This window comes from Cololabis saira, chromosome 18 (assembly GCF_033807715.1).
Source record: "Cololabis saira isolate AMF1-May2022 chromosome 18, fColSai1.1, whole genome shotgun sequence".
Lineage (NCBI taxonomy): Eukaryota > Metazoa > Chordata > Actinopteri > Beloniformes > Belonidae > Cololabis > Cololabis saira.
This window is the reverse complement of record NC_084604.1, coordinates 36475498-36498806: the sequence shown is the minus strand read 5'-3', so window position 1 is coordinate 36498806 and position 23309 is coordinate 36475498. Positions and strand designations below refer to the sequence as shown.

General features: G+C 40.0%; 1 protein-coding gene across 2 annotated transcripts; it reads right to left on the bottom strand.

Annotated features, from left to right (window-relative positions):
- Positions 1-49: 49 nt before the first annotated feature.
- On the bottom strand, positions 50-9756 carry LOC133464681 (uncharacterized). Of its 2 annotated transcripts, XM_061746803.1 has the most exons (8): positions 9575-9756; positions 7614-7934; positions 5736-5834; positions 5548-5637; positions 5429-5457; positions 5268-5324; positions 2568-2633; positions 50-2432 (listed from the first exon to the last, which is right to left on the bottom strand). In XM_061746803.1, the coding sequence occupies exons 1-8, from the start codon at positions 9636-9638 to the stop codon at positions 2307-2309; spliced, it is 852 nt and encodes a 283-aa protein (XP_061602787.1). In that variant the 5' UTR covers positions 9639-9756; the 3' UTR covers positions 50-2306. The 2 variants fall into 2 exon arrangements, with proteins under 2 accessions (XP_061602787.1, XP_061602789.1); XM_061746805.1 differs by lacking the exon at positions 7614-7934.
- Positions 9757-23309: the final 13553 nt, after the last annotated feature.

Sequence of the window (23309 nt, the reverse complement as noted above, 5' to 3'; positions counted from 1 at the left end):
AGATATAGAATGAACAATTACAAAAATAGAAAACACAAGAGCTTGCCTATTTTAACAGATAAACTTATAGACAGACTGCTGCGCGGTGCAAGCGCCACCTAGTGGCTGCTGCCATAAAGCGTTTGCCAACTGCTGAAAATTGTGGAAAAGATAACAAATGCTTATTAATGTAAAGGATAACTATCAGGATTTTAATATCAAAGGGCACATTAAAATAACATTTATCGTGTTATCTATGCTGAAGAGTTATACATATATCCACCATTTTTGAGACACAACCCAGATAGACAAATAGGTGTGTCGAAGCAGGGAAATATCTAAAACATACTGGACAGTAGATCTCGAGGACCAGGGTTGATGACCACAGATCTAAGGGTGCTTTCACACCTGCGGGGGACCTTGTGCTCCTGGACCCTCCCCGAGCCAGGCATGTTCCCCAGAAGGGGGATTCTAGCTCATCCGGGGATTCCAGCTCATCCGGGCACCGCCAACCAGGAATAGAGAGTTCCGCCTCCCGGTACACGATGTCCCAGAAGGCGGAACTCTCTCCCGCTGGGTCCATACTGGTGGTTCCGTTCTGTCAGGCTGGTGTGGTGAGGACCCAGATGCAGGAGAGCGAGAGGCAGGAGTTCAACGAAAAAGGGTTTATTCCAAAAAAAGGCAAGGACCAAAAACCAAAGCGCTGCTTAGCAGGATCAATACACAGAAACAAGGATCGGAAAACTGGAGGAAAAACTTGGCAAGACATATGGAGGAAAACACAGTACGGAACCACAAGGAGCAAGGGAAAGACAAGACCAGATATACACAAGGGGGTAACGAGACACAGGTGTGAACAATCAGGGCAGATGGAAGACAGGCGGGACAAAACAGAAACACAAACTGGGGGAAATGTCACACACTGACATAGTGCTCGTTTTGCAACTGGAAAAGCAACTTTTTCTTGTAACAAAATGTCAGGGGTTAAGCTCGAAACAACTTAATTTAGATCTGTGAAACTGATTATATATATATATATATATATATATATATATATATATATATATATATATATATATATATATATATATCAATATATCAATATATCAATCTGTATCACCCTCAAACAGTGTTCTGGGGGTCTTGATGGATGGATGGATGGATAGGTGGATGGATGGATGGATGGATGGGATTCTCCAAAGTGACTGTTTTGGTATTTGACGACTCTAAAATAGAATAAGCCTTGTTCATGAAACCATCCTGAGTAGCAATAAATCATGTGGCCACGTGGGGGCAGCATATGATAAATGTGCCCTCACACTTTCCTGATATGTAAAAAAAAACATACCCAAACGGATAAAAAAAACATATTGTTGGATTTTATCAGCAACCTTCCATTTGCTCATAGCAATAATATGTCTGAAGAAGAGGAAATATGGTCAGTGGGGGAGTAGATCTAAATATAGTTGGGTGTCCCACTCAGCCACAGCTAACCTCCCGTCACTGATGTCATGACCTAATCATGTGACACACGTGAATTTTCCTCTTCTTTAGTCACTTGTGTCCTCAGACCAATGGTGTAATTTTTACTGAGAAAAGAGAACTTTACTTTAAATAATGAACCAAATGTTTATCAGACAGAATGAACAAAACATATTACTAAGACTAAGCTTATTTTATCTGTCCCTTTTATTTAATCTGTCCCTTTTTCCTAAGAAATCAAATTTCAATTAATGTAATAATAAAAAACAAAAACAAATGACAAATTACGCAATTAAAAAAAAACACTTTCCAAAAAACATTTAAAAAAAACTACAACAAAGTTATAAAATAACACAAAATGGCTGTCGTCAAACACAGATAGTCGTATTCTTTTTTGATTCAAAGAAAAAAAATATGACAATGGTGCTAAAAAGAGAGAGAGAAAAAAAAAGAAAACCAACCTAACTTAACAATTATCATGATATTTCTTCATCAAACTGGCATTTATTATTCTTTTAAATGTAATGTTTGATTTGCATTCTTTGTCTTCTGTATCCAGATTGCTCCATAAACTGATACCTTTTACAGAAAAACAATGTTCCATTAATTTTGTCCTGAATTTTGTTTTTTTAAAGATCTCTGTTCCTTTTAAGTTATACTTATTTTTTCAAAATTTTTCTGTATATTGATTGGATACATTTTCTCATGAGCTTTCCACATAATTTGCAGAATTCTGTGATCCACAATTTTAAAAGTTTTAACTGAAGGAATAATGGATTTGAAGGATCTTACTCATAAAATTCCTAAAAGACCTCAACTCCAACATTGCTTCAGTTTCTGTCATCTCATCGGTTTGTTTTCTGGACAACGGAGTAGATGCCGTTGTTTAGATCGGGGGCGGCTCCAGCGGCAGCGCGATCTTGAACGGTGCTGTAGATCACACCGTCATGTTGAGGATATCTATCCTGAACCTGGGAAACAAAGCAAAGAAACACAGCAGACCATGAACCAAACTTTACCGTCCATCAGGTCATTTGTGCAGCATATTTCATGCCTTCAGCTGATGACACATGGACAGGAATAAAGACCAAATAGACAACTTTTACCTGGGCGCCTCTGTTGACGTTGCAGTGGTTGATGGTGATGTAGGAAACCTCGTCTTCAGGGTCCATCTGCACATGAAGACAATCACCATTTAACATTTACTCAAATAGGTTTAAATTGCATTTTGCAAATTGCATTTACAAGACAATTCAAAGTGCGCAACGTGCACCCATGCATGGCATTCATCGTTAGATGCGTCGCCATCGTGGCCTCGATGGGCATTACTTTTCTCACTCAAAAGTGTTACCGTGGCAACGCTAGATGCCAAAAAGCAAAAAAGAAAATGGCGAAAATTGCAGCGCTTATTGCTCTGCCGAACTTCATCGTATACATCATTCAAATTTTCAAAGACTCGGCCAATTGGCATTAAAGGACCGTAAAACTTCATTAAAAAACCTTAAAAAATGTCAATTTTATTTTGGACGCTTGTTGCTAGGCAACAGGTTATCGTACAGACATTATTACAACATTGACAAACCCGGGACGCGTTGTACTACAACTTATTTTAGTCTCATCATGCTAGCTATTATGCTTTTTGAGATATTTAACTATTTTTTGGACGCTTGTTGCTCGGCAACACTATATCGCAGAGACATTGATCTAACGTTAAAAGATACGGGACGATGTGAACTACAACATACTGAGGTTTTGGCCCTGTACCAATACTCCCACTACCCCTCGTTTTCATCCCTACCCCTAAATTTTGCGCGTTCCTGTGAGGGTAGTGGTGTCCCAATTCCTCTTTCCACCTAGGGGGAGTGAAGAAAAGTAGTGTAGTGGCTATGAATCTGTCCCTACGGATCGAGGGATTTCCGATCCTCACTAGTTTTCTAGGGACAGAAAAATTTCCCAGAATGCTTTTCGTCATCGGCGTAGGTTACATAACCTACGCCATAGGCTACGCCGTAGGCTCTGCATCGATGTTACGCGGCGATGCGCGCCGTACGCCGTACCCTACGCCGTAGGCTCTGCGTCGATGTTACGCGGAACCATAAATCAGCTCCGGAGCCGGCAGGCAGAAATCTCAAAATTTTCGGAGCAAATTTCTTAACAGGCGTAGCTACAACTGTTAGATTTCATCTATTAAACCAACATTTATCTTCCTAAATGATTTATTTCAGCCAGCGGTAATTCTCCACAGAACTGCAGGTTTCTCCCTGGGACGGCGGCGCAGGTTGACCCGGCGATCACGTCTGTACGTGAGATGCTGCTGCTGCTGCTCCGAGCCGGCGGCTCTTATCATCTCCGAAAACATCGGGTCAAATTTCTTAACAGGCGTTATTTGGATAAACTGAGCACAGGTTGAGGATCTTAACGGTTACTTTTACAAAAATATTAAAACTTAATAAAGTGGCATATTAACAGCGCTATTTATTTATAATTAAAACAGCCTTTGGCTCTCAGCTTCCTGATTTTAGTGGTGGTGCTGAAAGTAGGAGTAGGGGGAGTATTGGGACAGACCTGGGAAGATTTCAAGTTCCCTAAAATCTGTCCATTCATTTTTAGGGGTAGTGAAGAAAAGTAGGGCTAGTGAAAGAAAGTAGGGGGAGTATTGGAATTGGGCCTTTATCAGGCTGTTGTTTACAACTTTTGAAATATTGAAGCCAAATTGTCCCATTCTATCCTATAGGGCTTGTTACCATGGCAACAAAAACCTATGCATTTGTATGGGGGAGTATGAATAAATCATCTGTTAATGCGGCCCGAACCGCAACGTGCATCCAGGCATTGGTTTGGTTTATTGGCCATTATTAATAACCCCAAACATGGCCAGAACCACCTCCGACACAACCAAAACAACCTTAAACACAACCTTAAACACAACCAGTACCACCTTAAACACAACCAAAACAACCTTAAACACAACCTTAAACACAACCAAAACAACCTTAAACACAACCAAAACAACCTTGAACACAACCAGTACAGCCCCAAACCAAAGCAGCAAGAGGGGACCAATGGGCAGTAGGGCCCATTTCAAAATTTCCTGAAATGTTCTAGTTATTATTAATGATCTTCATCAGCTTGTCATCAAGGTCTGCACAACTCTGTTGATCTGTTGATGACACAGCTACTTGTATCTGTGTATGGTGAAGCAGGGAAACATGTAAAACATGCAGGACAGCGGCCTTGGAGTATGGATTTTGGACACCTCTGCCATCGACTGTGTCGGTGACATCATGGAGCTTTACCAGTAGCTGTCCTTCCTGTGAATGTGGCCCCTCTTGTCTGTTGAAGAATCTGACTGATCAAGACGATCCCCATGTCAGGACAAAGTTGGGTCGAGTCCCGAGACAAAGTCTTGAGCCACGGAGCTTGTGAGACTCGGCTTCACTGTCAACAACCCCCTCCAACACCTCCTGGTCTCAGTTTGCAGAGAAACAAGAGTGAAGTGTTTTTTCTCTTTCAGCAATCAGACTTCTCTGCCCCGTCACGCTTTCTTGCCACACGTTTCATCTCTCGCACTTCCTTTTTTGGTTAATCATTTCTCCTTTTTGTGTTCTTCTGGTGTTATTTTCTGTCTGGCTTTTGATGACGAATAAACAAACAAATTCACTCATTCCTTGACTTTTTTGGACTCTAATTTAGCTACTTCTTCTTTTGTTGGTCCTGAACACGTATTTACAGTAAAGTCCCATTTTGAAAAATAAATCATGATAGAGGTAAAAATGATCTTAAAAAAAGGAAAAAGCAAGTCTCACCGTGTGCCCACTGGATTCTGGACCAGACCGAGCGGCTGCAGGGTTTACGCTCGATCCCTGGAGAAAACATGGTCGAATCAGAGTTTTCTCTGTTTTGCAACAAAGTACCAGAAAAATCCACAGCGCAAATCAACGATGAGACTTTTTATTGAAAAACTCACACTTTTAGGACCCATCTGTTGTTTCCCCTCTGAACAGATAACAGAGTCAGTCAGGTTCAGTCTGAGCATGATGGGTTTAAACTGTTATTGGTAGAAGTGCAGTCTGTAAATGTTCTCACCTTTAGTCTTCCTCCATCTGACGACAACCACAGCGGTTATTATTAGGGATGCTATCACAACCGCGGCTACAATGACCAGAATCGTCGTAACTGCAACACGGACAATGGAAACAGAAAGTGTCATAAAAGATTTCTAAATTCTCAAACAACTATTCTTCCAAGCCTACGAATATTAGTTTAGTTCTCACCTGTAATTCGATCCTTTTTTGTTGGGTTTATGATGCTTGTAGATGTTGTGGTGGAAGTTTTGACCGTTGGTTTATTTGTCGCTGCTGTTTTGTCCTTTTCTACAATGAGGCAAGGCAAGTTTATTTATGTAGCACAATTCAAACATCAACATTAAAAGCGGCAAAGATCTTTACAAGGATGGTATCTTTCGCAGCTTTGCAGATCTCTCAGGTGAATTTAATCTCCTGCCTTCTCATCTCTTTCGATACTTTCAGATTAGACACTGTGCTAAAGCTTTGTTTCCAGTTTTTCCATCCTCTCCGCCGACTCTACAGTGGGAGGTGCTTTTAAACCATGATCCACTTCAAAAATCACTGATCTCTAAGGTTTACGATGATCTTCTGTCTTTGGATCTCTCTCCAGTTATTAAAGTTAGGGCTGTCTGGGAAGATGAACTGGATCTAAATTTGGAGGATGACTGGTGGGACGCTGCTCTTAAAAAAATGTACACAAGTTCATCCTGCGCTCGTCTTACACTTATACAGTTTAAAGTACAGTTTAGAGTCCACTTTTCTAAAGCTCGACTCTCACAGATCTATCCCAGTGTCACTGACGAATGCGACAAATGTCATGCCTCGTCCTGCAATTTAACCCATATGTTTTACTCTTGCCCACTACTTTCTCGCTTTTGGTCGAATTATTTTGACACCATGTCAAAAATACTCTCGGTGAATATAAAAGTCTCCCCCCATGTTGCCATATTCGGGCTCCCAGAGGACCATGGCCGGTTTACTTCAAACCAAATAGACATTTTGGCTTTTACTTCCTTACTGGCAAGACGCCACCTTCTTCTCCACTGGAAGTCGACTAAGGCTCCTTCTAGTACCCAGTGGCTCAACGACACCATGTTTTTTCTGAAGCTGGAAAAGATTAAATATTCACTGAAGGGTAGTTGCAACAAATTTTATAATAAGTGGCTTCCCTTTCTTACATTCTTCCACTCTCTCCAGTCCCTGCCTCCTGATTGACGGATCCCCCCCCTCCCTCTCTTCTCTCATTCCTTTCTTTCTTCCTCCTTTTTATTTATCTTTTTATTTACTTTTCTTTTGTTTTTGGGTTTTTTTTTTTTTTTTTTTTTTCCCCCTTTTTACTCATCTATTTTTTTAATTCATACTGTTTAGCTTAAATACTTAAATATTACTTATATATAAGAATATAATAATTTTCGTGTATTTGTCATTGTTTTGTGTGGATTTTCTGTTCTGTTCTTAATCCCCAAAAAAAAAAAAAAGGAGGTAGACTGTATATCTTTTTTTTGTTTATTCCTGTTCAACTGTGCCTTACCCCCTAATAAAAATATCAAAACAAAAAGCGGCAAGACACAATTAAACAGTAAATAACAAATAAAATGAAATAAAATGATAAGAAAAGACAAAAAATAATAAAAAGCACAAGTTGTTAAAAAGTAAGGGCAGTAGAGTACAGCAGGTACACATCTCTTTCTTACAATGGCAAGAATTACGTTTCTATACGGTCAAAACGTATAAAGACCGGGTCAAATACAGTATTACAAAAGTAATCTGTTACAATTCGTACGGTGAATTAAACCAATTTGACAATTCTATGTCACAATGCCTGCATTCAGGGCTTATCCATGACTGTAAATAAACAATTTCAGGGTAGGATTTCAAACTTAAACCCTCCTGAAACTATGACAGTCGCTTTAGATTTGGTCCAGTTGAAAAGGACCAAACGACCCGGCTGATGATGATGTCACACGTTTGCATGGTTCAACACAGTCACCATGTCTGGATTTACAAGTTCCTCACTGCAACAATTATTATTTGAGCCTTCCAGGGTTTATATGATGAGGCAGTTGAAGTGATAGAGTTACTCACCAGTGACAGACAGTTCAACGGCAGAGTCTGTGACTGTTTCTCCTGGTCTGAACTGTCTGCAGGTGTATAAACCTTTATCTTCAACTGTGACTTTCTGTAAAACCAGTAAACAGTCCTCCATAACTCTCAGTCTGTCTGATTTATCTCCAGCGTCTTTGTGAATCCTCCCATGTTCAAACAATGCAACTGATTTGTCTGAATCAGCGTAGATCCAGGTGGTACTGTTGCAGTTATCACGAAGGTCTTTAATATCTTTACAAGGTAAAAGGACGTCATCTCCAACTCTGACAGCTCTGAACTCGATGTTGGGTATTTGAGTTTCTGGCATTGAGAAACACAGAAACAAACAGATATGGTCAGATATGGTCCTTCATTTTATTTCATTTTTCCTTTGGATGCCTGTTTGTTTGTTTTATCTAGGATCCCCATTAGCATTAGCATTAGCTATTCTTCCTGGGGTCCGACATACACACAACACACAAACTAACACTTAATACAAAACACACACACATTATACATGACAAACAAAACAATAATAGACACAACTCCCTTAGACCCCGTCCACACGTAGCCGGGTATCTGCTAAACCAGAGATATTTTCCTACGTTTGGACCTGTCGTCCACATGAAAACGCAAATAAACAAATGTTTAAAAAAACTCCGGGCAAAGTGAAGATTTTTGAAAACTCCGTTTATGTAGATGCGTGTAGACACACACAACCGCAGTTTTGCGTTTTCGAACGTCACATTATGCGCCAAAACAACAACAAATCTGCTCTGACGTCTAACGTGCGACCTTTGTTTACTACAGAACTACAGATGATCCAGCATCTGTTCTCCAAGCTATTTATTAAATAAATGGTCTCTGGTCTGGACCAGCGTTTACTGCGTTACACCGACACAGAGCCTACGCCGTACCCTATGCCGTAGGGTACGCGGCGACGCGCACCCTACGGCGTAGGCTACGGTGTAGGCTACGGCTTAGGGCTGCGTCGATAACGCGGCAGCTCCATGGCAACCGAGAAGGAGACGCGCCTGCCGGGGAAGCTGCGCCGCGGAGGCGCAGCTTCCCCGGGAGCCGCAGATGATCTACAGGTTAGAATGCTTATGAATGTGGTCGAAAACGCAGATCTTCGGTTATGTGTGGAAGGGTTTTTTTTTTAACAACGATGTAATGTGGATACAAATTATTTTATAAACGGAGGGGGGTAAATATTCGGTTTTAAAAATACCTGGCTACGTGTGGACGGGGTCTTAGTCACAAACAACACAGAGGATGACTAAATCACCATCATTCTCAGACATAAATACATAGAAATGAAATCAAATAAAACACCTTCATAAACAATACCTGCCTGAAATTACCTTATCTTAACATTCTTGAGCACTTTTCACCTTTATTGTGATAGGGTTTTAGTCACCTCCTGTTCAGGAGTTCAGCTATAGTTCAGTCTCCATGTGCAACTCAACTGTTTTACGACTAGGCTGTTAAATATTGTTTCTTTAGGTGAAGAAAATGAAGAGAAACATATGTTTTAACACTGATGGATCTCATCCGTTATCCGGGTTGACATCTTAAGTAGGAAGCAATAAACAGGGACGTACGGCTGAAGGTCTGATATGTTTGGCAGATGGGGTTCACGTACAAAGAACACCTCCTTTTTTAGTATAAATAGGGCAGGACTGATGGGATGACACCTTGCTCAGACCTTTTCTTAACTGATTTAAAATGGCATGTAAAAAAGCTTAAACTGTGCATAAATGAACTACTAAATGTGACATAAAACATGAACTAATCCTGTGTAAAGCAATGAGAAAACTATGTTAGAATATCAACATCTTCCTGTCAAATGGTTCCTCTCAAGATTTTAGTGCTAGCATGTAAATATTTAAAATTATTGAGAAGATTAAGGTCATACTTGGTACCTAAACAGATAATGTCATTATATTTTGCTTCCTTACCTGTAAATGTCCCATGAATCCACGTGAGGAGAAGAAGTAATTTCAGTGATTGTATTTCAGACATAGTTCTGTCCTCCGTCGTGCTTCTACCAGAGCGCCGCCGGCTTCCTGTGATCACTCTCACATCCTTTGACTCTTCTGTCCTTTTTTTCTCAGATGAATACAGCTCTTACTCACTTCTTTTTTCGTTTGAATGACTTAACAAGAAGGAGAATAGCTCACGCTTTATCGTCTGAGAACCGTTGCTTCCTCTTTTATTCTGTAAAGTCACTTTGTTTTCAGAGCTAAAAGGGGAAGTTGGGTGAAAATGTTGCTTCAACAGCAGCAGGAGTTAAAATATGTTTCACACAGTGGCGTGAGCTTCATCATTTTGAAATTACAAATATAAAAACGCACATGTTGATGAACATTTATAGAAAGTAAGATCCATTTCGGTCGTAGTTGATGAATGAAGCCGTCTGGGTGGATTTTTGGTGTAATTATGGCATCATATCCTTTTCCACGTGCAGATGTATCACTTATCTCGACTTATTTTTCTTAGAATCATATAAAAAGAGAGAAAACATTAATCCCCTCTAAGATTTGCTTATAATTGATCACATTTCATTGCAAGATCTGCAGCTTCTCTCTGTCCTCTTTCAATTTCGTATCCGTCATAGTGGAAGAGTTTTGTTTCTTTGTGGTTTTGTTAAATTAGTTTTAGTTCCCCTTTATGTTTTTTACTAAACAATGTTTACTCAGTACTGATCTCTCTTTTTTTAGACGAAAAGTTTTATTTTCATTGTTTTAAATTTCAGCTGGCTTACAATCAGTCTAAACAAGCAGGTATTTGGATTTGTAGAGGATCTCGGCCTCACTTTTGAGCAACTACTATCTCAGACAAATGATAATGTACTGTATAACCTTTTACTTTCATTTTCCTATAGAGGGAATGTGCATGACGTCACAGATGCAACTTCACAGCGGGTTACGCCCACTGAGTGTCAGAAAGACTGAGTGTCAGAAAGACTGAGTGTCAGAAAGACTGAGTGGCAGAAAGACTGAGTGTCAGCGTAAACTTTCAGTTTGAGCAACTTGAAAACATCTAAAATGGGAAAGAGCTGTTGTGCGATCGACTGTACTCATAGATTTAGCAAGAAATCGGAGTTATCGTTTTAAAGACTGCTGAAAAATAAGCTTAAGAGAGACAAATGGATCGCTGCAATTCACAGAAACAACTGGATTCCAGGCACCAAAACGTGGATTTGCGGTTCCCATTTTGTATCAGGTAATGTAGGATTTTTGGGTAGCTAACGTTAAACGGTCAAATCATAAAGTTCGGTGTCCTCATCACTTTAATTTCAGCCATTTTTGCCACTCAGTGTGAGTAAGGGGGTGTGGTCCCGTGGGGAAGTGACGTCAATGCAGACCCTCTATATTTATTTTATAAAATAAAATAAAATCATTAAGACTAAGTTGCAGCCAGGTGGTATTAATGATCAGGGGCCTCATCTATAAAGCTTGCTTGCGCAGAAAATGCGCCTGAAAGTTGCGGAAGCCGCCTTCTACGCAAAGCCTCGGATCTAAATAGAAAAAACTAACCGAAAAATCTGCGTATCTTTACGGCAACTAGGACCCTCCCGTAAGAATTTACTTAAGACACGGGGAACTGCCGACGCAGGCTGTGAGGTGGTGAAATGAAGCCAGATTCATGTCATACTCTTAATAATGTCATCACATATCACAACATATATCAGACTTATAATAAAATAGTGCTGATAACGGAGCGGGGGGGGGGGGGGGGGGGGGGGAATGCCGCTCCGAGCCCACTACTCCACGCCGAAGAGGAAAAAAGAAAGTGTTCTGATTAAAATAAGGAAAGTTGGACTATATAACAATTGCGTTCATAAGGATAAAGTTTTTAAAAAAATAAACATTAAAGAAATAGTCTCTTCTCCCCGTGTGTGTCTGCCTGTCATGCACGGGTACGTGCGCTCATGTTGTGTTTACTTTTAAGCCGGAATTATGGTTCTGCGTCACACCAACGCAGAGCCTACGCCGTAGGGTCCGGCGTAGGGTGCGTGTCGCCGCGTACCCTACCCCGTAGGCTCTGCGTTGGTATAACGCGGAACCATAAAACAGCTTAGAGCAGCTCTGAGGGGAGACGGGAGGGAGGAGGGGGAGCGGGGCTGCCGGGCCGCCGTCCCGAGTGTCTTGATGATTTGCTGAGCCTACCGTTAGTTTTTAAACTGTAAAAAGTGGAGGGGACAAATACATCATTTTGAAAAGTGGGGGGGACATGTCCCCCCTGACATGTCCCCCCTGCCCCCAGTGGAAATTGCGCCGTGTGATCGTGGCACTAACGGGCAGCAACGACGTGCTGCCACTCACTCGCTTTATTTTATACTATTTATATACTTTTCCTACTTTTACTGTGACCACAAAATAATCTCGTTTCACTGTCCTCTCTCCACATCATCCACAACATCTCGATCTCAGATCTCAGCGAAATTCAGTGGCACGGTGGCTCGACACGTTCATTCATTCTGACGCATTCATCCGGATTCATCCCTAACAGGCTGCAGGAAGCCACTGCGCATGCTCAGTAGGCTCATCCATATGGATTTATGGGCGTGTTGAGGGCGGGATATGGGGCGGAGTCAGCTGCGCAGCTTTCCAGGTGGACTGTGATTCATAAAGGGAACATTGCGTGGAAGTGTGCGTGCACGCGGTTTTATAGATCCGGATTTTTTTTTGCGCCCGCCATTTTCGGCTTTTGGGCGTACGTGCACTTTTAGTATGAATCCTACGCACTCCATTTTAAATGAGGCCCCAGCTCTGGTTGTGAACTGCTCATCAGCAGGTGTGCAGGCGTTTGGGCAGGTGGATGGTCTGGAACACCTAGATGTGTTTTGCAAAAGGGGAAGACATACGTTTTGGTCTTAGAGATCAACTGTTGCTACACATGAGACTATGTCTGGATGGAAGGACATTTCCCATGAAGTTACTATTATATTATATTATATTATATTATATTATATTATATTATATTATATTATATTATATCATATTATATTATATTATATCATATTATACCATATTATATTATATTATATTATATTATATTATATTATATTATATTATATTATATTATAGTGTAAAGACAGTACTAGTAGTAGTAGTAGCAGTAGTATCAGTAGTAGTAGTAGAAGTAGTAGTATTAGTAGTAGTAGTAGTAGTAGTAGAAGTAGTAGAAGTAGTAGTAGTAGCAGTAGTAGTAGTAGTAGTACTACTACTACCTGGTATAATACTAGTAGTAGTAGTAGTAGTAGTAGTAGTAGTATTATACCAGGGGTCTTCAGTTCCAGTCTTCGGGGGCCGGTGTCCTGCATGATTTAGATCAGGGGTGTCCAAAGTCCTCCAGCCTGTTTTAGATGTTTCCTGCTTCAGCACACCCTCATACCCGCACTGTCATTTTATTTATTCTTAATTTAGCCTTAATTTAACCAGGTTAGTCCCATTGAGATCGGGGGTCTGCCAAGATAGCAGCAACACGGTTACAGAATTAAAAGATAAAAAACAAACAAACAAATAAATTAATTACATAAAAACATAATTAATTAAAACACTTGCATACAGACAGTCCGAACTCCACTGTTTTCATCAGAGCTTTAAATTCAGTCACAGGTATGAGGTTTTTTGTAAATGCAGTTGGGATTGAAGTTTATTCCAAGCATCTGGTGCTGAAAACCTAAAAGCTTTTCTTCCCAAATTCTGTTCTCATTTTTGGAAACAACCAAATGCAAAATGTGCATTGAGCGGAGATTGTAACCTCCTTGTTTTGTTTTGACGATCATTAGCTATTTGTCATTAGGGAGTCGTCTTAAACCTCCAGTACTGGCTTCTGTTCACCGCTGATGATGAAATCAGTCTAAAAAGGAAGCATATGAGTCGTGACTTTACTTTTATGAAAAAGAAAAAGGTTACTGTTGACACCCTGCAGGGTTTCCCAACCCTGGTCGTCGGGGGCCGTGTTAGTCCACATGTTACGCCATGTGGCCACAGCTACTCTCTTCCTTTGCCAATGCCAATGACTTGCTTGCTTTATTTGTTTATTTGCACAATATCAGAGGCGTGTAAAATACATTTTTCTCAGCTCAGAAAGTTCTGCATAAAAATTGAGAGGCAGGACTCCTACCACTAACCATCACAACAATTGGAGGCCGGTGTGCTTGAGGCTTTTTAGGGGTTGTGAATGAACGGATTAACCCGCATGTGTTTCCTTTTAGAGGTTCAAATTCAGGGAATAGTACGGTGGCCAAGACCCACCATTGCTGAAAATAAAAGTAACGCTGCGGAGAGGGGCACGGTGGCGCAGCTTGTAGTGCAGCGTCTCACAGCAAGAAGGTCCTGGGTTCGATTCCCGCCGGGGATGCTGTGGGCGCTGAGGTGCGTGTTAGTTCCCCCATGACTTCAGTGCCCACACCCTGGGTGGGGTTGGTGAAAGGGCCTTTCTGTGTGGAGTTTACATGTTCTCCCCGTGTTCCCTTGGGTAGCTAATGTGAGCTACCCTCACAAAAACATGCGACAGTCCTGGGCTATACTGCCCCCTCTGGCCAACCGGGGCGCCAGATGGGGTGGGGAGGATTCGGCCGTAATTCCTTCCACGCGCTATGTCCGGCCGGAGAAACCCCACCCTGTCTGGTGAAAAGATGCGGCCTGCTCACTCCTCAGGTTAAAGGGAAAGTTCAATTTTTTACAACCTGGGCCTTATTTCTGGCATTTTTTATGGTCGTATACTCACCCAGAAAAGTTTGGCGTCATTTGGAGTCTTTCGGAAGATATTAGGAGTTTTGTGCGAGCCGCTTCTCCATATAATGGTAGTGAATGGGGGCACAGCGGGACACAGACGATGCAGCGTCTAAATAACACATTATTGCCGCGAAACTCATTAATTTCTTTTATGAATCACTAGATCTGCTTCTGCGCGTCTTCCAGGACCTGTTGCGGTGGTGTGTGCGATGAGTCCGTCCGTGAACCCCCGCCCAGAGCTGCTCTCAGCCAATGTCCTTGATGTTATCAGGCGGCTCGTACAGTTCTGAAAACTGGGTCCACAGGTGTTCGTGGGATTCCACAGGGAAGATTGTGACCAAGAGCGATCGGCTTAAGACTGCTCTGTCAAGGGCAGATTATAGAATCAGCAATTATTTTGAAAACAGGCAGCCTCAGTAATTTTCCGTCTGCCTTCAGTCTCTGGTTCATCAGCGGCGACTCCAATCAGACGAATTGTGATCAATTCCGGCCAAGCTGAGCTCCCAACTTCTCCAGGTTGTTATCAATCTTGTTAATGAGCTCAAAGACCCCCGCCAGCCTGCGGTTCTGTTCGAGAATCGCATCCAGCCTGCAGCCCTGCTCCCCAAACGTAAAAGTCAGAGCGTTGATCGCTTTGCTTGATCATTCTGCCACGTCCGGCAGCTTTGAAAGAGTCGAGACGGCTGCCGACGACTTACGCGTTTGTCGATACATCAGGAAACCCCCACCTCCAATCATGAGGATAATCAGGAGAAATCCTGCAATCATAAATCCAAATATGAAGGCGTCTTCGACGTCCCTGATGGACAGAATCGCCATACACAAAGGCTTCCAATATTTGTAGGAATCCATTGTATATCCAGCAAAAAATGTCCCATCCGGGCAAGAGGGCTCCCTTACCCCCTGTCTTCTTGTTGCAAAAATTTGGTCAATTGTGCTGAGAGACCAGTTAATCAATTCCATAATTGTATTTCGGAAAAGTAAAAAGAAGAGAACTCTGAAGACGAGACAAGCAAAAAGCAGTAGCAGGGAAGGTTGATAAGGGAGAGGAGCAGAAAAAGCATCCGCCTTCGCCGAGAGCCGGAAGAAAAAAGTTTAGCGTGTTAATTCAGGCTGGAGCAGCTCCGCTGATAGCAAAATTCTTTTTACAAAATGTACAAATCACCGCGTTCTTGTTGTAGTCCCGTCTTCTTTCTTTTTATACATAAACTTGCCGTTCAAAGGCCCAGCAAAGATCTGCTGAGTCGCTCCCCTGAGTCGTCCAGGTCTGTCACTGCCTTGTTAGTTTGACTAGCAGCAGGAGGGAAGTCGTGGTCTACGGGTCCCTCAATGGGTCAAATTTAAAATACTGGCGCATTTTGCCACTCATAATTAATTGCGTTCATTTTCATAACACGTTAATTAGCAGTGTAAATAATTAATCTAATTAACGCGGTAAACTGACAGCCCTAGTCAAAACATGATCATTGACGTCCCACCTGACCCATAAACAAACGGCGGCCTGCAGCGGATATCAAGCAGAGCCAGAGCTCCTACGACTCCGTCTACTCACTAGTCAAGTTAAATGCAACTGGGAAAGATGAAGTAATGAGCTCCGGTACCAGGGCCGGCCCAAGCCTCCATGGGGCCCTAAGCAAAATTTGATTATGGGGCCCTCTATTACTGGCAATAATACTGATTATTGATCATTCACACACCCACTATAAACTTATTTCATGTTCTTCCCTGTCATTACAAATACACTTGTAAAACTAGATGTAAGAACTTTTTGTTGTAGTTAGATTGTAAATTAAGACCATGGAAGCAACAACAGATTAAGAAATTTGCAGAATAATCTTTCAATTAATATTTTGCAAAGTCAGCAACTACTGGCCACACAGAGAAGCAACAGGTCAAAGGTCAAAGAGCTGCACAGTTGCAGCAGTGTTGTTTCCATCATCCTACTGTCAGCCTGGCATGTTTTTACCATCTATGGTTTTTAATCTGAAATTGGAGCAAATTCAGCTACAATAGTGGCCTGGGGTTGATTTACACTTAATATTTAAAGTGATATAGTACTAAGTGTGATACTGAGTGTCATCTACAGTGTAGGCCGACTAAAAGAAACAAAATAATCAAATAGATCATTTATAAACCATTTAGTGTAAACACATTATCTACTCTATTTTTGGTTTTAAATAAACTGCAACAAAAATGTCAGAAAAGTCTACTCTAGTCTGTTAACATGATATTGTTTATGTAATAATATTAATTATTGTGTTTTTGTAAAATAAACTGCAACAGCAATGTGCAACAACAATTTGAAGTGCAACAACAAAGTACTACAAAAACTAGAACTAGAATTGAAATCACTCAACTTACATAAACAGTACCTTGTCAATATGTGTATATATGTACGGAAGAATATTAGGGCCAGGCAGGAGAAAAATAGAAATAATATTTTAAAGGAGGAAGATTTTTTTTCATTATGCACTTCGAGAAAAAAGTTGAAATGTCGAGAAAAAAATCGAAATGTTGAGAAAAAAGTAACATTTTCAAATTTTATTCTCGACTTTTTTCTCAAAATTGTATTTCATCAATCTCGACATTTCATTTTTCTCTAAGTGCACAATAAAAAAAATCTTCCCCTCTCAAATATTTTTTCCCCTGCATAGCCCTAATACTCTTCTGTAATTTATGTAAAAAAAAAAAAAAAAAAAAAAAAAAAATATATATATATATATATATAATTTTTTTTTTTTACTCTTGGGGGCCCCCTAGTGGTCGCGGGGCCCTAAGCAGCCGCTATGTTCGCTTATGCCTTGGGCATAAGGCTCTGCTCCGGCACAATTCCTTCAAAAACAGTGAAACAGAAAAGAAACAGAGCATTACGAGACTCTGAGAAAGAATCACGTTTCGCTCAAGTTTGGTAACAGGAGTCAGCACATTGTAAGTGTGGGCTGGATCACATGACGGTCACCACACGCTCTGTCTGCAAAACTGTTTCTTCTCCTGAATCATGACCAGAAACACGTGAAACTTCACTGATGAAAGCTGCTGCAGACTGGTTTCTTTTCACTCTTGCACAGCTTGTTTGGATCTAGCCGGCTTAATGTTTGATGAATTGATAAAACAAAGCTGAAAATGCAGAATAATACACAAAGGCTTTGCTGCGGTGGGTTGAAGCAGGAGGACGTAGCTGGTCACTCCAAACAAAGTTCCCCGTGTCACACACTCACGCCCGTCATTTCCTCCTGCAGGAACCTCCACGTCAACGACTGTAAATATGATGCAACTTGCAGTGAATTACTTCACTCATATTACCATTACTATGGAACCAACTTCCAATCTGGGTTAAGGAGGCTGACACCACCTCCACCTTTAAAACTAAACTTAAAACCTTTCTGTTTAGCAAAGCCTATAGTTAGTGTTTAGTAAACCTCTAGCTGGTGTTGGTAAATCTCTAGGTAGTGTAAACTCCAGTGTGTTAGAGTCAGTAGTCATAGTTGCAGCTATAGAACAAGACTATAATAGTTAGTCTCAAATATAGCTTCGCGGTAGATATGCTGCTATAGGCTTATGCTGCAGGGGGGCACCGACATGATCCGCTGGGCGGTGCCTCTCACCCTTCTTCTCCTCTCCTTTTCCCTTCCTCTCTTCTCCATTACCATTTTTATTTATTATAAATATCTCATAGCTATCATGTTTGTCCATCGTTCCTGTAGTTTCTTGTGCTGGCCCTCCTTTTTTCTCTTTTGTGCATGTTTGCAGGCCGGAGCCTCAGGAGCTGCGTTCTGGCCTGCGGTCCCGGTCCCCCCCCCATCCCCGGTCATCCCGTTGCTGCTTCCACCTGCCTGCTGTGTGCTGTTGACGTCCCTGACCCCCTAGTCTAGCCCTCGGCAGGAGGGTCCCCCCTTATGAGCCTGGTCCTGCTCAAGGTTTCTTCCCTCCTAAAGGGGAGTTTTTCCTTGCCACTGTTTGGCTTAAGGTTTTTCTCCCACTAGGGGAGTTTTTACCTGCCATTGTTTATATAATAATTGCTCAGGGGTTTATGTTTATGTTTATGTTCTGGATCTCTGGAAAGCGTCTAGAGACAACATCTGTTGTATTAGACGCTATATAAATAAAATTGAATTGAATTGAATTGAATCATATCTCAGTAAATACTTTAACAGTCATTTTGTCACACCGTGGTGAGGTTGTCTTGTCTTGGATTTGTTTTGTCCTGTCATTTCCTGTTCTGGTCCATGTCCACAGCCATAGTAAGCCGTATGTTCCTCGTTCCTTACCTTAGATTCATAGCCCTTTGTTTATTCCTCGTTAAAGAGTGTTTTTTTTGTTTCTTAACATATCACAGCTTAGATTCATAGTTCTTTTTTTTTACTCTTTAAGAGTGATTTGTGTTTGTGTGATTGTGTTCCAAATTATTTTATATAGGCAGCTTTTCCCTCATACGGAGAGTTATTTTTCCCTCCTTTGAGTGTTTATTCTTCTATCTATAGTCAGAGTATAGTGTCTAGATTTGTTTATAGCCATTTGTTTGTCACTCGTCACAAAACAGGGCTGCATGCGATGTTCTTAGTTGTAACTGGACGACATGCGTTATTAAAATGCATAAGAATCTGGGTTGGTTAATGGTTAGTGACGGATTACTTTACTCATTATCATTTATTAGAAATATGTCCATAACAAAGACTCCTCAGGTATTATACCAGGAGGATGTTACAGCTCTGACTATCATAAATACATCACCAGACATGCAGCTGGAGGATATTTTGCTGACAAATGTGAATTCTAATGCTGGTAAAAGGACTGTTGTGTACAGGGCCATGTATGAGTGGAATTAATTTCCCAAACACATCACACAAACAAACAGCATAAGAACATTCAAATTATTAGTTAAGCAACAATTATAGAACATTGAACTAGAGATCACTTAAACAAGCAGCTTGGTGAGACTGATGGTCTGACATGCTGGGAATGCAAACATAGTTAGTTATGACTGTTGTTGAATCTATTTTTTTCTTTCTTTTTTTCTGTATTAGATCAGTTGTGAAATTCTAGACTACAAATGCAATGAAATTGTGGACTGCTGTTCAGACATTTTGACGACCTCAGATGAACTCTTAACTGTGCAGTGTTTGTGTTTTGTGTTATGTTCTCATGTCGCTGTCTTCATTTTGTGGAATATTTCTGCTTTTTTTTGCAAAGTATTTTTAATTTGATATTCTTTTTACTTAGTGGACATTTATTTTGTTTGCTTTTATTATAGTACTGTATTATTTTAAAATGTTGGCAGACCCCAGGAAGAATAGCTGCAGTCATGCTGTAGCTAATCGGTATCCTAATTAAAGGGGACCTATCTAATACCTATTTTAAACAGGCCTTGAATGTCTTAAAAACAAGCTTTTGATATTTTTTGCTAAATAAATTAGAAATTCAGCCTCTGAGCCATGTCTTTATCTTCCCATTCCCTAATCTCATTATCTATGCAGGATTCTGAGTGGGCGGGGCTATGATAATGAGGCTCTGTGCTGATTGGCTGCCTGGATGACACGTAGAAAATGGCAGAAGCTCCGGCCGAGAACGGGGTTGTTGTTGTTCCGGCCAGAGTTAGTTGTGGGCGTAGTTTCACGCATCGGAGGCCAACCGATGTCGTTACGTAACGACGGGAGCAGAATCTGAACGGCTCGTAGATCCACATGACACTGGATGGCTTATCCGGGCGGCTGTACAGACACTGCAGAATTTGGTTGCTTTCCTCCTTCTCTGAGTTAGCAGGCTGAGGGGAGACCACTTTATATATGTTAAAGCAAGAAAAAAACCTGTTTTTCATAATGGGTCCCATTTAAACAATTAAACTCGGTCCGAGGTCTCCGGTGAATTCAATGAAAGCTTTTTGTTATCTAATATCTCTGTATCTGAGTCTTGCTTTGAGTCTGGGCCTGACAGTAGGCCAGAGTGTTCTGTCAGGCTGAGACTCAAAGCAGGACTCAGATAAAGAGATATTAGATAAATAAAAAACTATGAATCTAAGCAGGATATAAGTTAACAAACAAAAATCACTCTTTAAAGAGGAAATAACAGCTTACTATGGCGATTACGGCTGTGGACATGGACCAAGGCTCTGGTGCAGGACGAGGGGAACACAGACTATTTAAACACATGGAGGGAAATAGGGGGCAGGTGGAAACACTTAAAACAATCAGACACATAAAGGAATGTCAAGGGACCTGAAACGAGAGGAGAATTACTTTTCAAAATAAAATAGGAAATGACAGTACAAAACAAACCCAAGGCAGGACAACCTCACCACGGTGTGACAGGTATTAATTTCAGGATGTGTGTGAAAATGACCAGGATGTGTGTTTTTAACCATGAGTGTGTGAGTTTTTCTATGTTAAATGTTGATTTTATTATGTAAAGCACTTTGTGTTATTAGTGTATGAAAAGTGCTTTATAAATAAAGTTTGATTTGATTTGATTTAATGTGTTAACATTGTAATGATTCAAATTAACATTTGCAGAAGGCAAAATCACCTTTATACTGTAAATAATGTGGTTAAAACATGTTGGTTTTTGTTTATTGGGTATAACAGTGTTTCATCTGGTGACCTCAGTCCTGTAACACAGGAGTTAATGAGTGAAACCAAATATTTATGGATTAAAAACATTATCTATTCCCACTTTTTCTTACTTGAGGTCACCTAGGTTTCATAGGCCTGAAAATTTTTTAATTATTAAATTCCACTAAACATGACATGTTTTCTGACTTTTAGATTTAACACTGATCTCCTTTATTCTTAGTTTTATTTCATGAAAATCATATTTTTTTACATAAAAAAACCTGCTGCATTCATGTCTGCTAAAATGTTTTGAAATCATGACACTTGACTTTTAAAACTTTATTTTGAAGGTTTGGTGGACACACATTTGAGATTTGAGAACTCATTTTACAACACCCACTCTGGATTTGATTTCATTTTATTTTCATCAGTTTGAGTTGAACCTTTGAAACCCCGACTCCCTCGGGGAGGAGTTTCTCAACGGTTGTCGTGTCTCTGCCGAAGGACGTTTCAATCACGGGCAGTTTCAGGTGGGATTGATGACTGAGCAACACACACACACACACCTCACTTCCAAGCTAATAGTATTCTTTCTCTACGCTTATGACAAATACTGTATACAAAGAAAACACAGAAATGAGATTCAGCAGCAGTTTTTATTCTGCCTTGTTTTGAACAAGCAACTTAAGATGTACATGCAAGCAGAGCCGGCCCAAGGCATAAGCGAACTAAGCAGCTGCTTAGGGCCCCGTGACCACTAGGGGGGCCCCAAGAGTTAAAAAGTTCAAACGAATCTTTAAAAACAATACTCTGTATGGATACAAAATGGAAATGGACACATGAACTGACAGCCAATGACCAAAGTGCCTTGCTCAGCTGAACCACTTTTTCTTTTTCTTTTTTTTATGCTTTTCTTTTGGAGTTCTGTGAAATGAATACATTGTAAAAACAGAACATTAGAAGGGGTAGGACTAGAAAAGTTTTTTGAAACTTCATCCTACACCCTTTCAAACAGGAAATATTTATTTACATATAGATTTGTCTCTTTAATTTGCTTTGTTTTGCTTATGGTCTTCTTTGTTTGTTTTTTTTCGTTATATACATTTTATGTATTCTGATTATTTTGTTTTTGTTTTAACCTGTTTGAATAAATAATTAAATTAAATGAAAATGAAATGAAATTAAAAAAATATATATATTTTTTTTTAATGTGTGAGTGATGATTCATACATTATCAAAGGTATGTTTTGTATGCTATTGTACAAAAACACAATAATTAATATTATTACATAAACAATATTATGTTAACAGACTAGAGTAGACTTTTCTGACATTTTTGATGCAGTTTATTTAAAACTAAAAATAAAGTAGATAACGTGTTTACAGTAAATGGTTTATAAATGATCTATTTGATTATTTTGTTTCTTTTAGTATCACACTTAGTACTATATCACTTTAAATATTAAGTGTAAATCAACCCCAGGCTGCTCTTGTAGCTGAATTTGCTCCCATTTCAGGTTATTTATATACATATACAGATTATTTTATAATTTAGTAATAGATAAGATGTGTGTTGATCAGCCGCCGATCAGCCGCCCTAGTATCATGGATCACAGTTCAACCTGTAAAATTGGTTGATAACCATAAACATGGACTCCGCGGGTTGAGGGTGACACCTGGTGGACACATGTGTTACTGCAGCTGCAGCCTTGACAACTGTAGGAGATAAAACATATGTAATAACAGGCACCAGCATTCCCTGCTGCTACATACTAAAACATATTTAAGAAAGGATCAACATTAAAGGTAATGTTGAACAGGTGACATCAGTATTATAAGTTGAATAAGGATATCTATTTCAGAAATTAATTTCAACAAACATCAGGGACAAAATATATATAAAAAAGATGAAGACTACAATCAAAATAACACAATATTCTACTACGGAATAGTTGTACAGTATTACAAATAATAGATCATACAAATAGGCAAGGCAAGTTTATTTGTATAGCACAATTCAACACAAGGTAATTCAAAGTGCTCTACATCAACATTAAAAGCGGCAAGATACACTTAAACAGTAAATAACAATTAAAATGAGATAAAATTATAAGAAAAGAGGTAAAATAATAAAAAGAACAAGTTGTTAAAAAGTAAGGGCAGTAGATCCAGCAGGTACATCTCATTCTTACAATGACAAGAATGACGTTTCTATACGGTCAAAGCGTACAAAGACCGGGTCAAATACAGTATTACAAAAGTAATCTGTAATAATTTGTAAGGTGAATTAAACCAATTTGACAAATAAATAATAGCTTCACATTAAATACTATTTAACTACATATTTCAACGAATATAATGTTGAACTATTTTCAAAACAGCAATAAGAGGAAAAATAA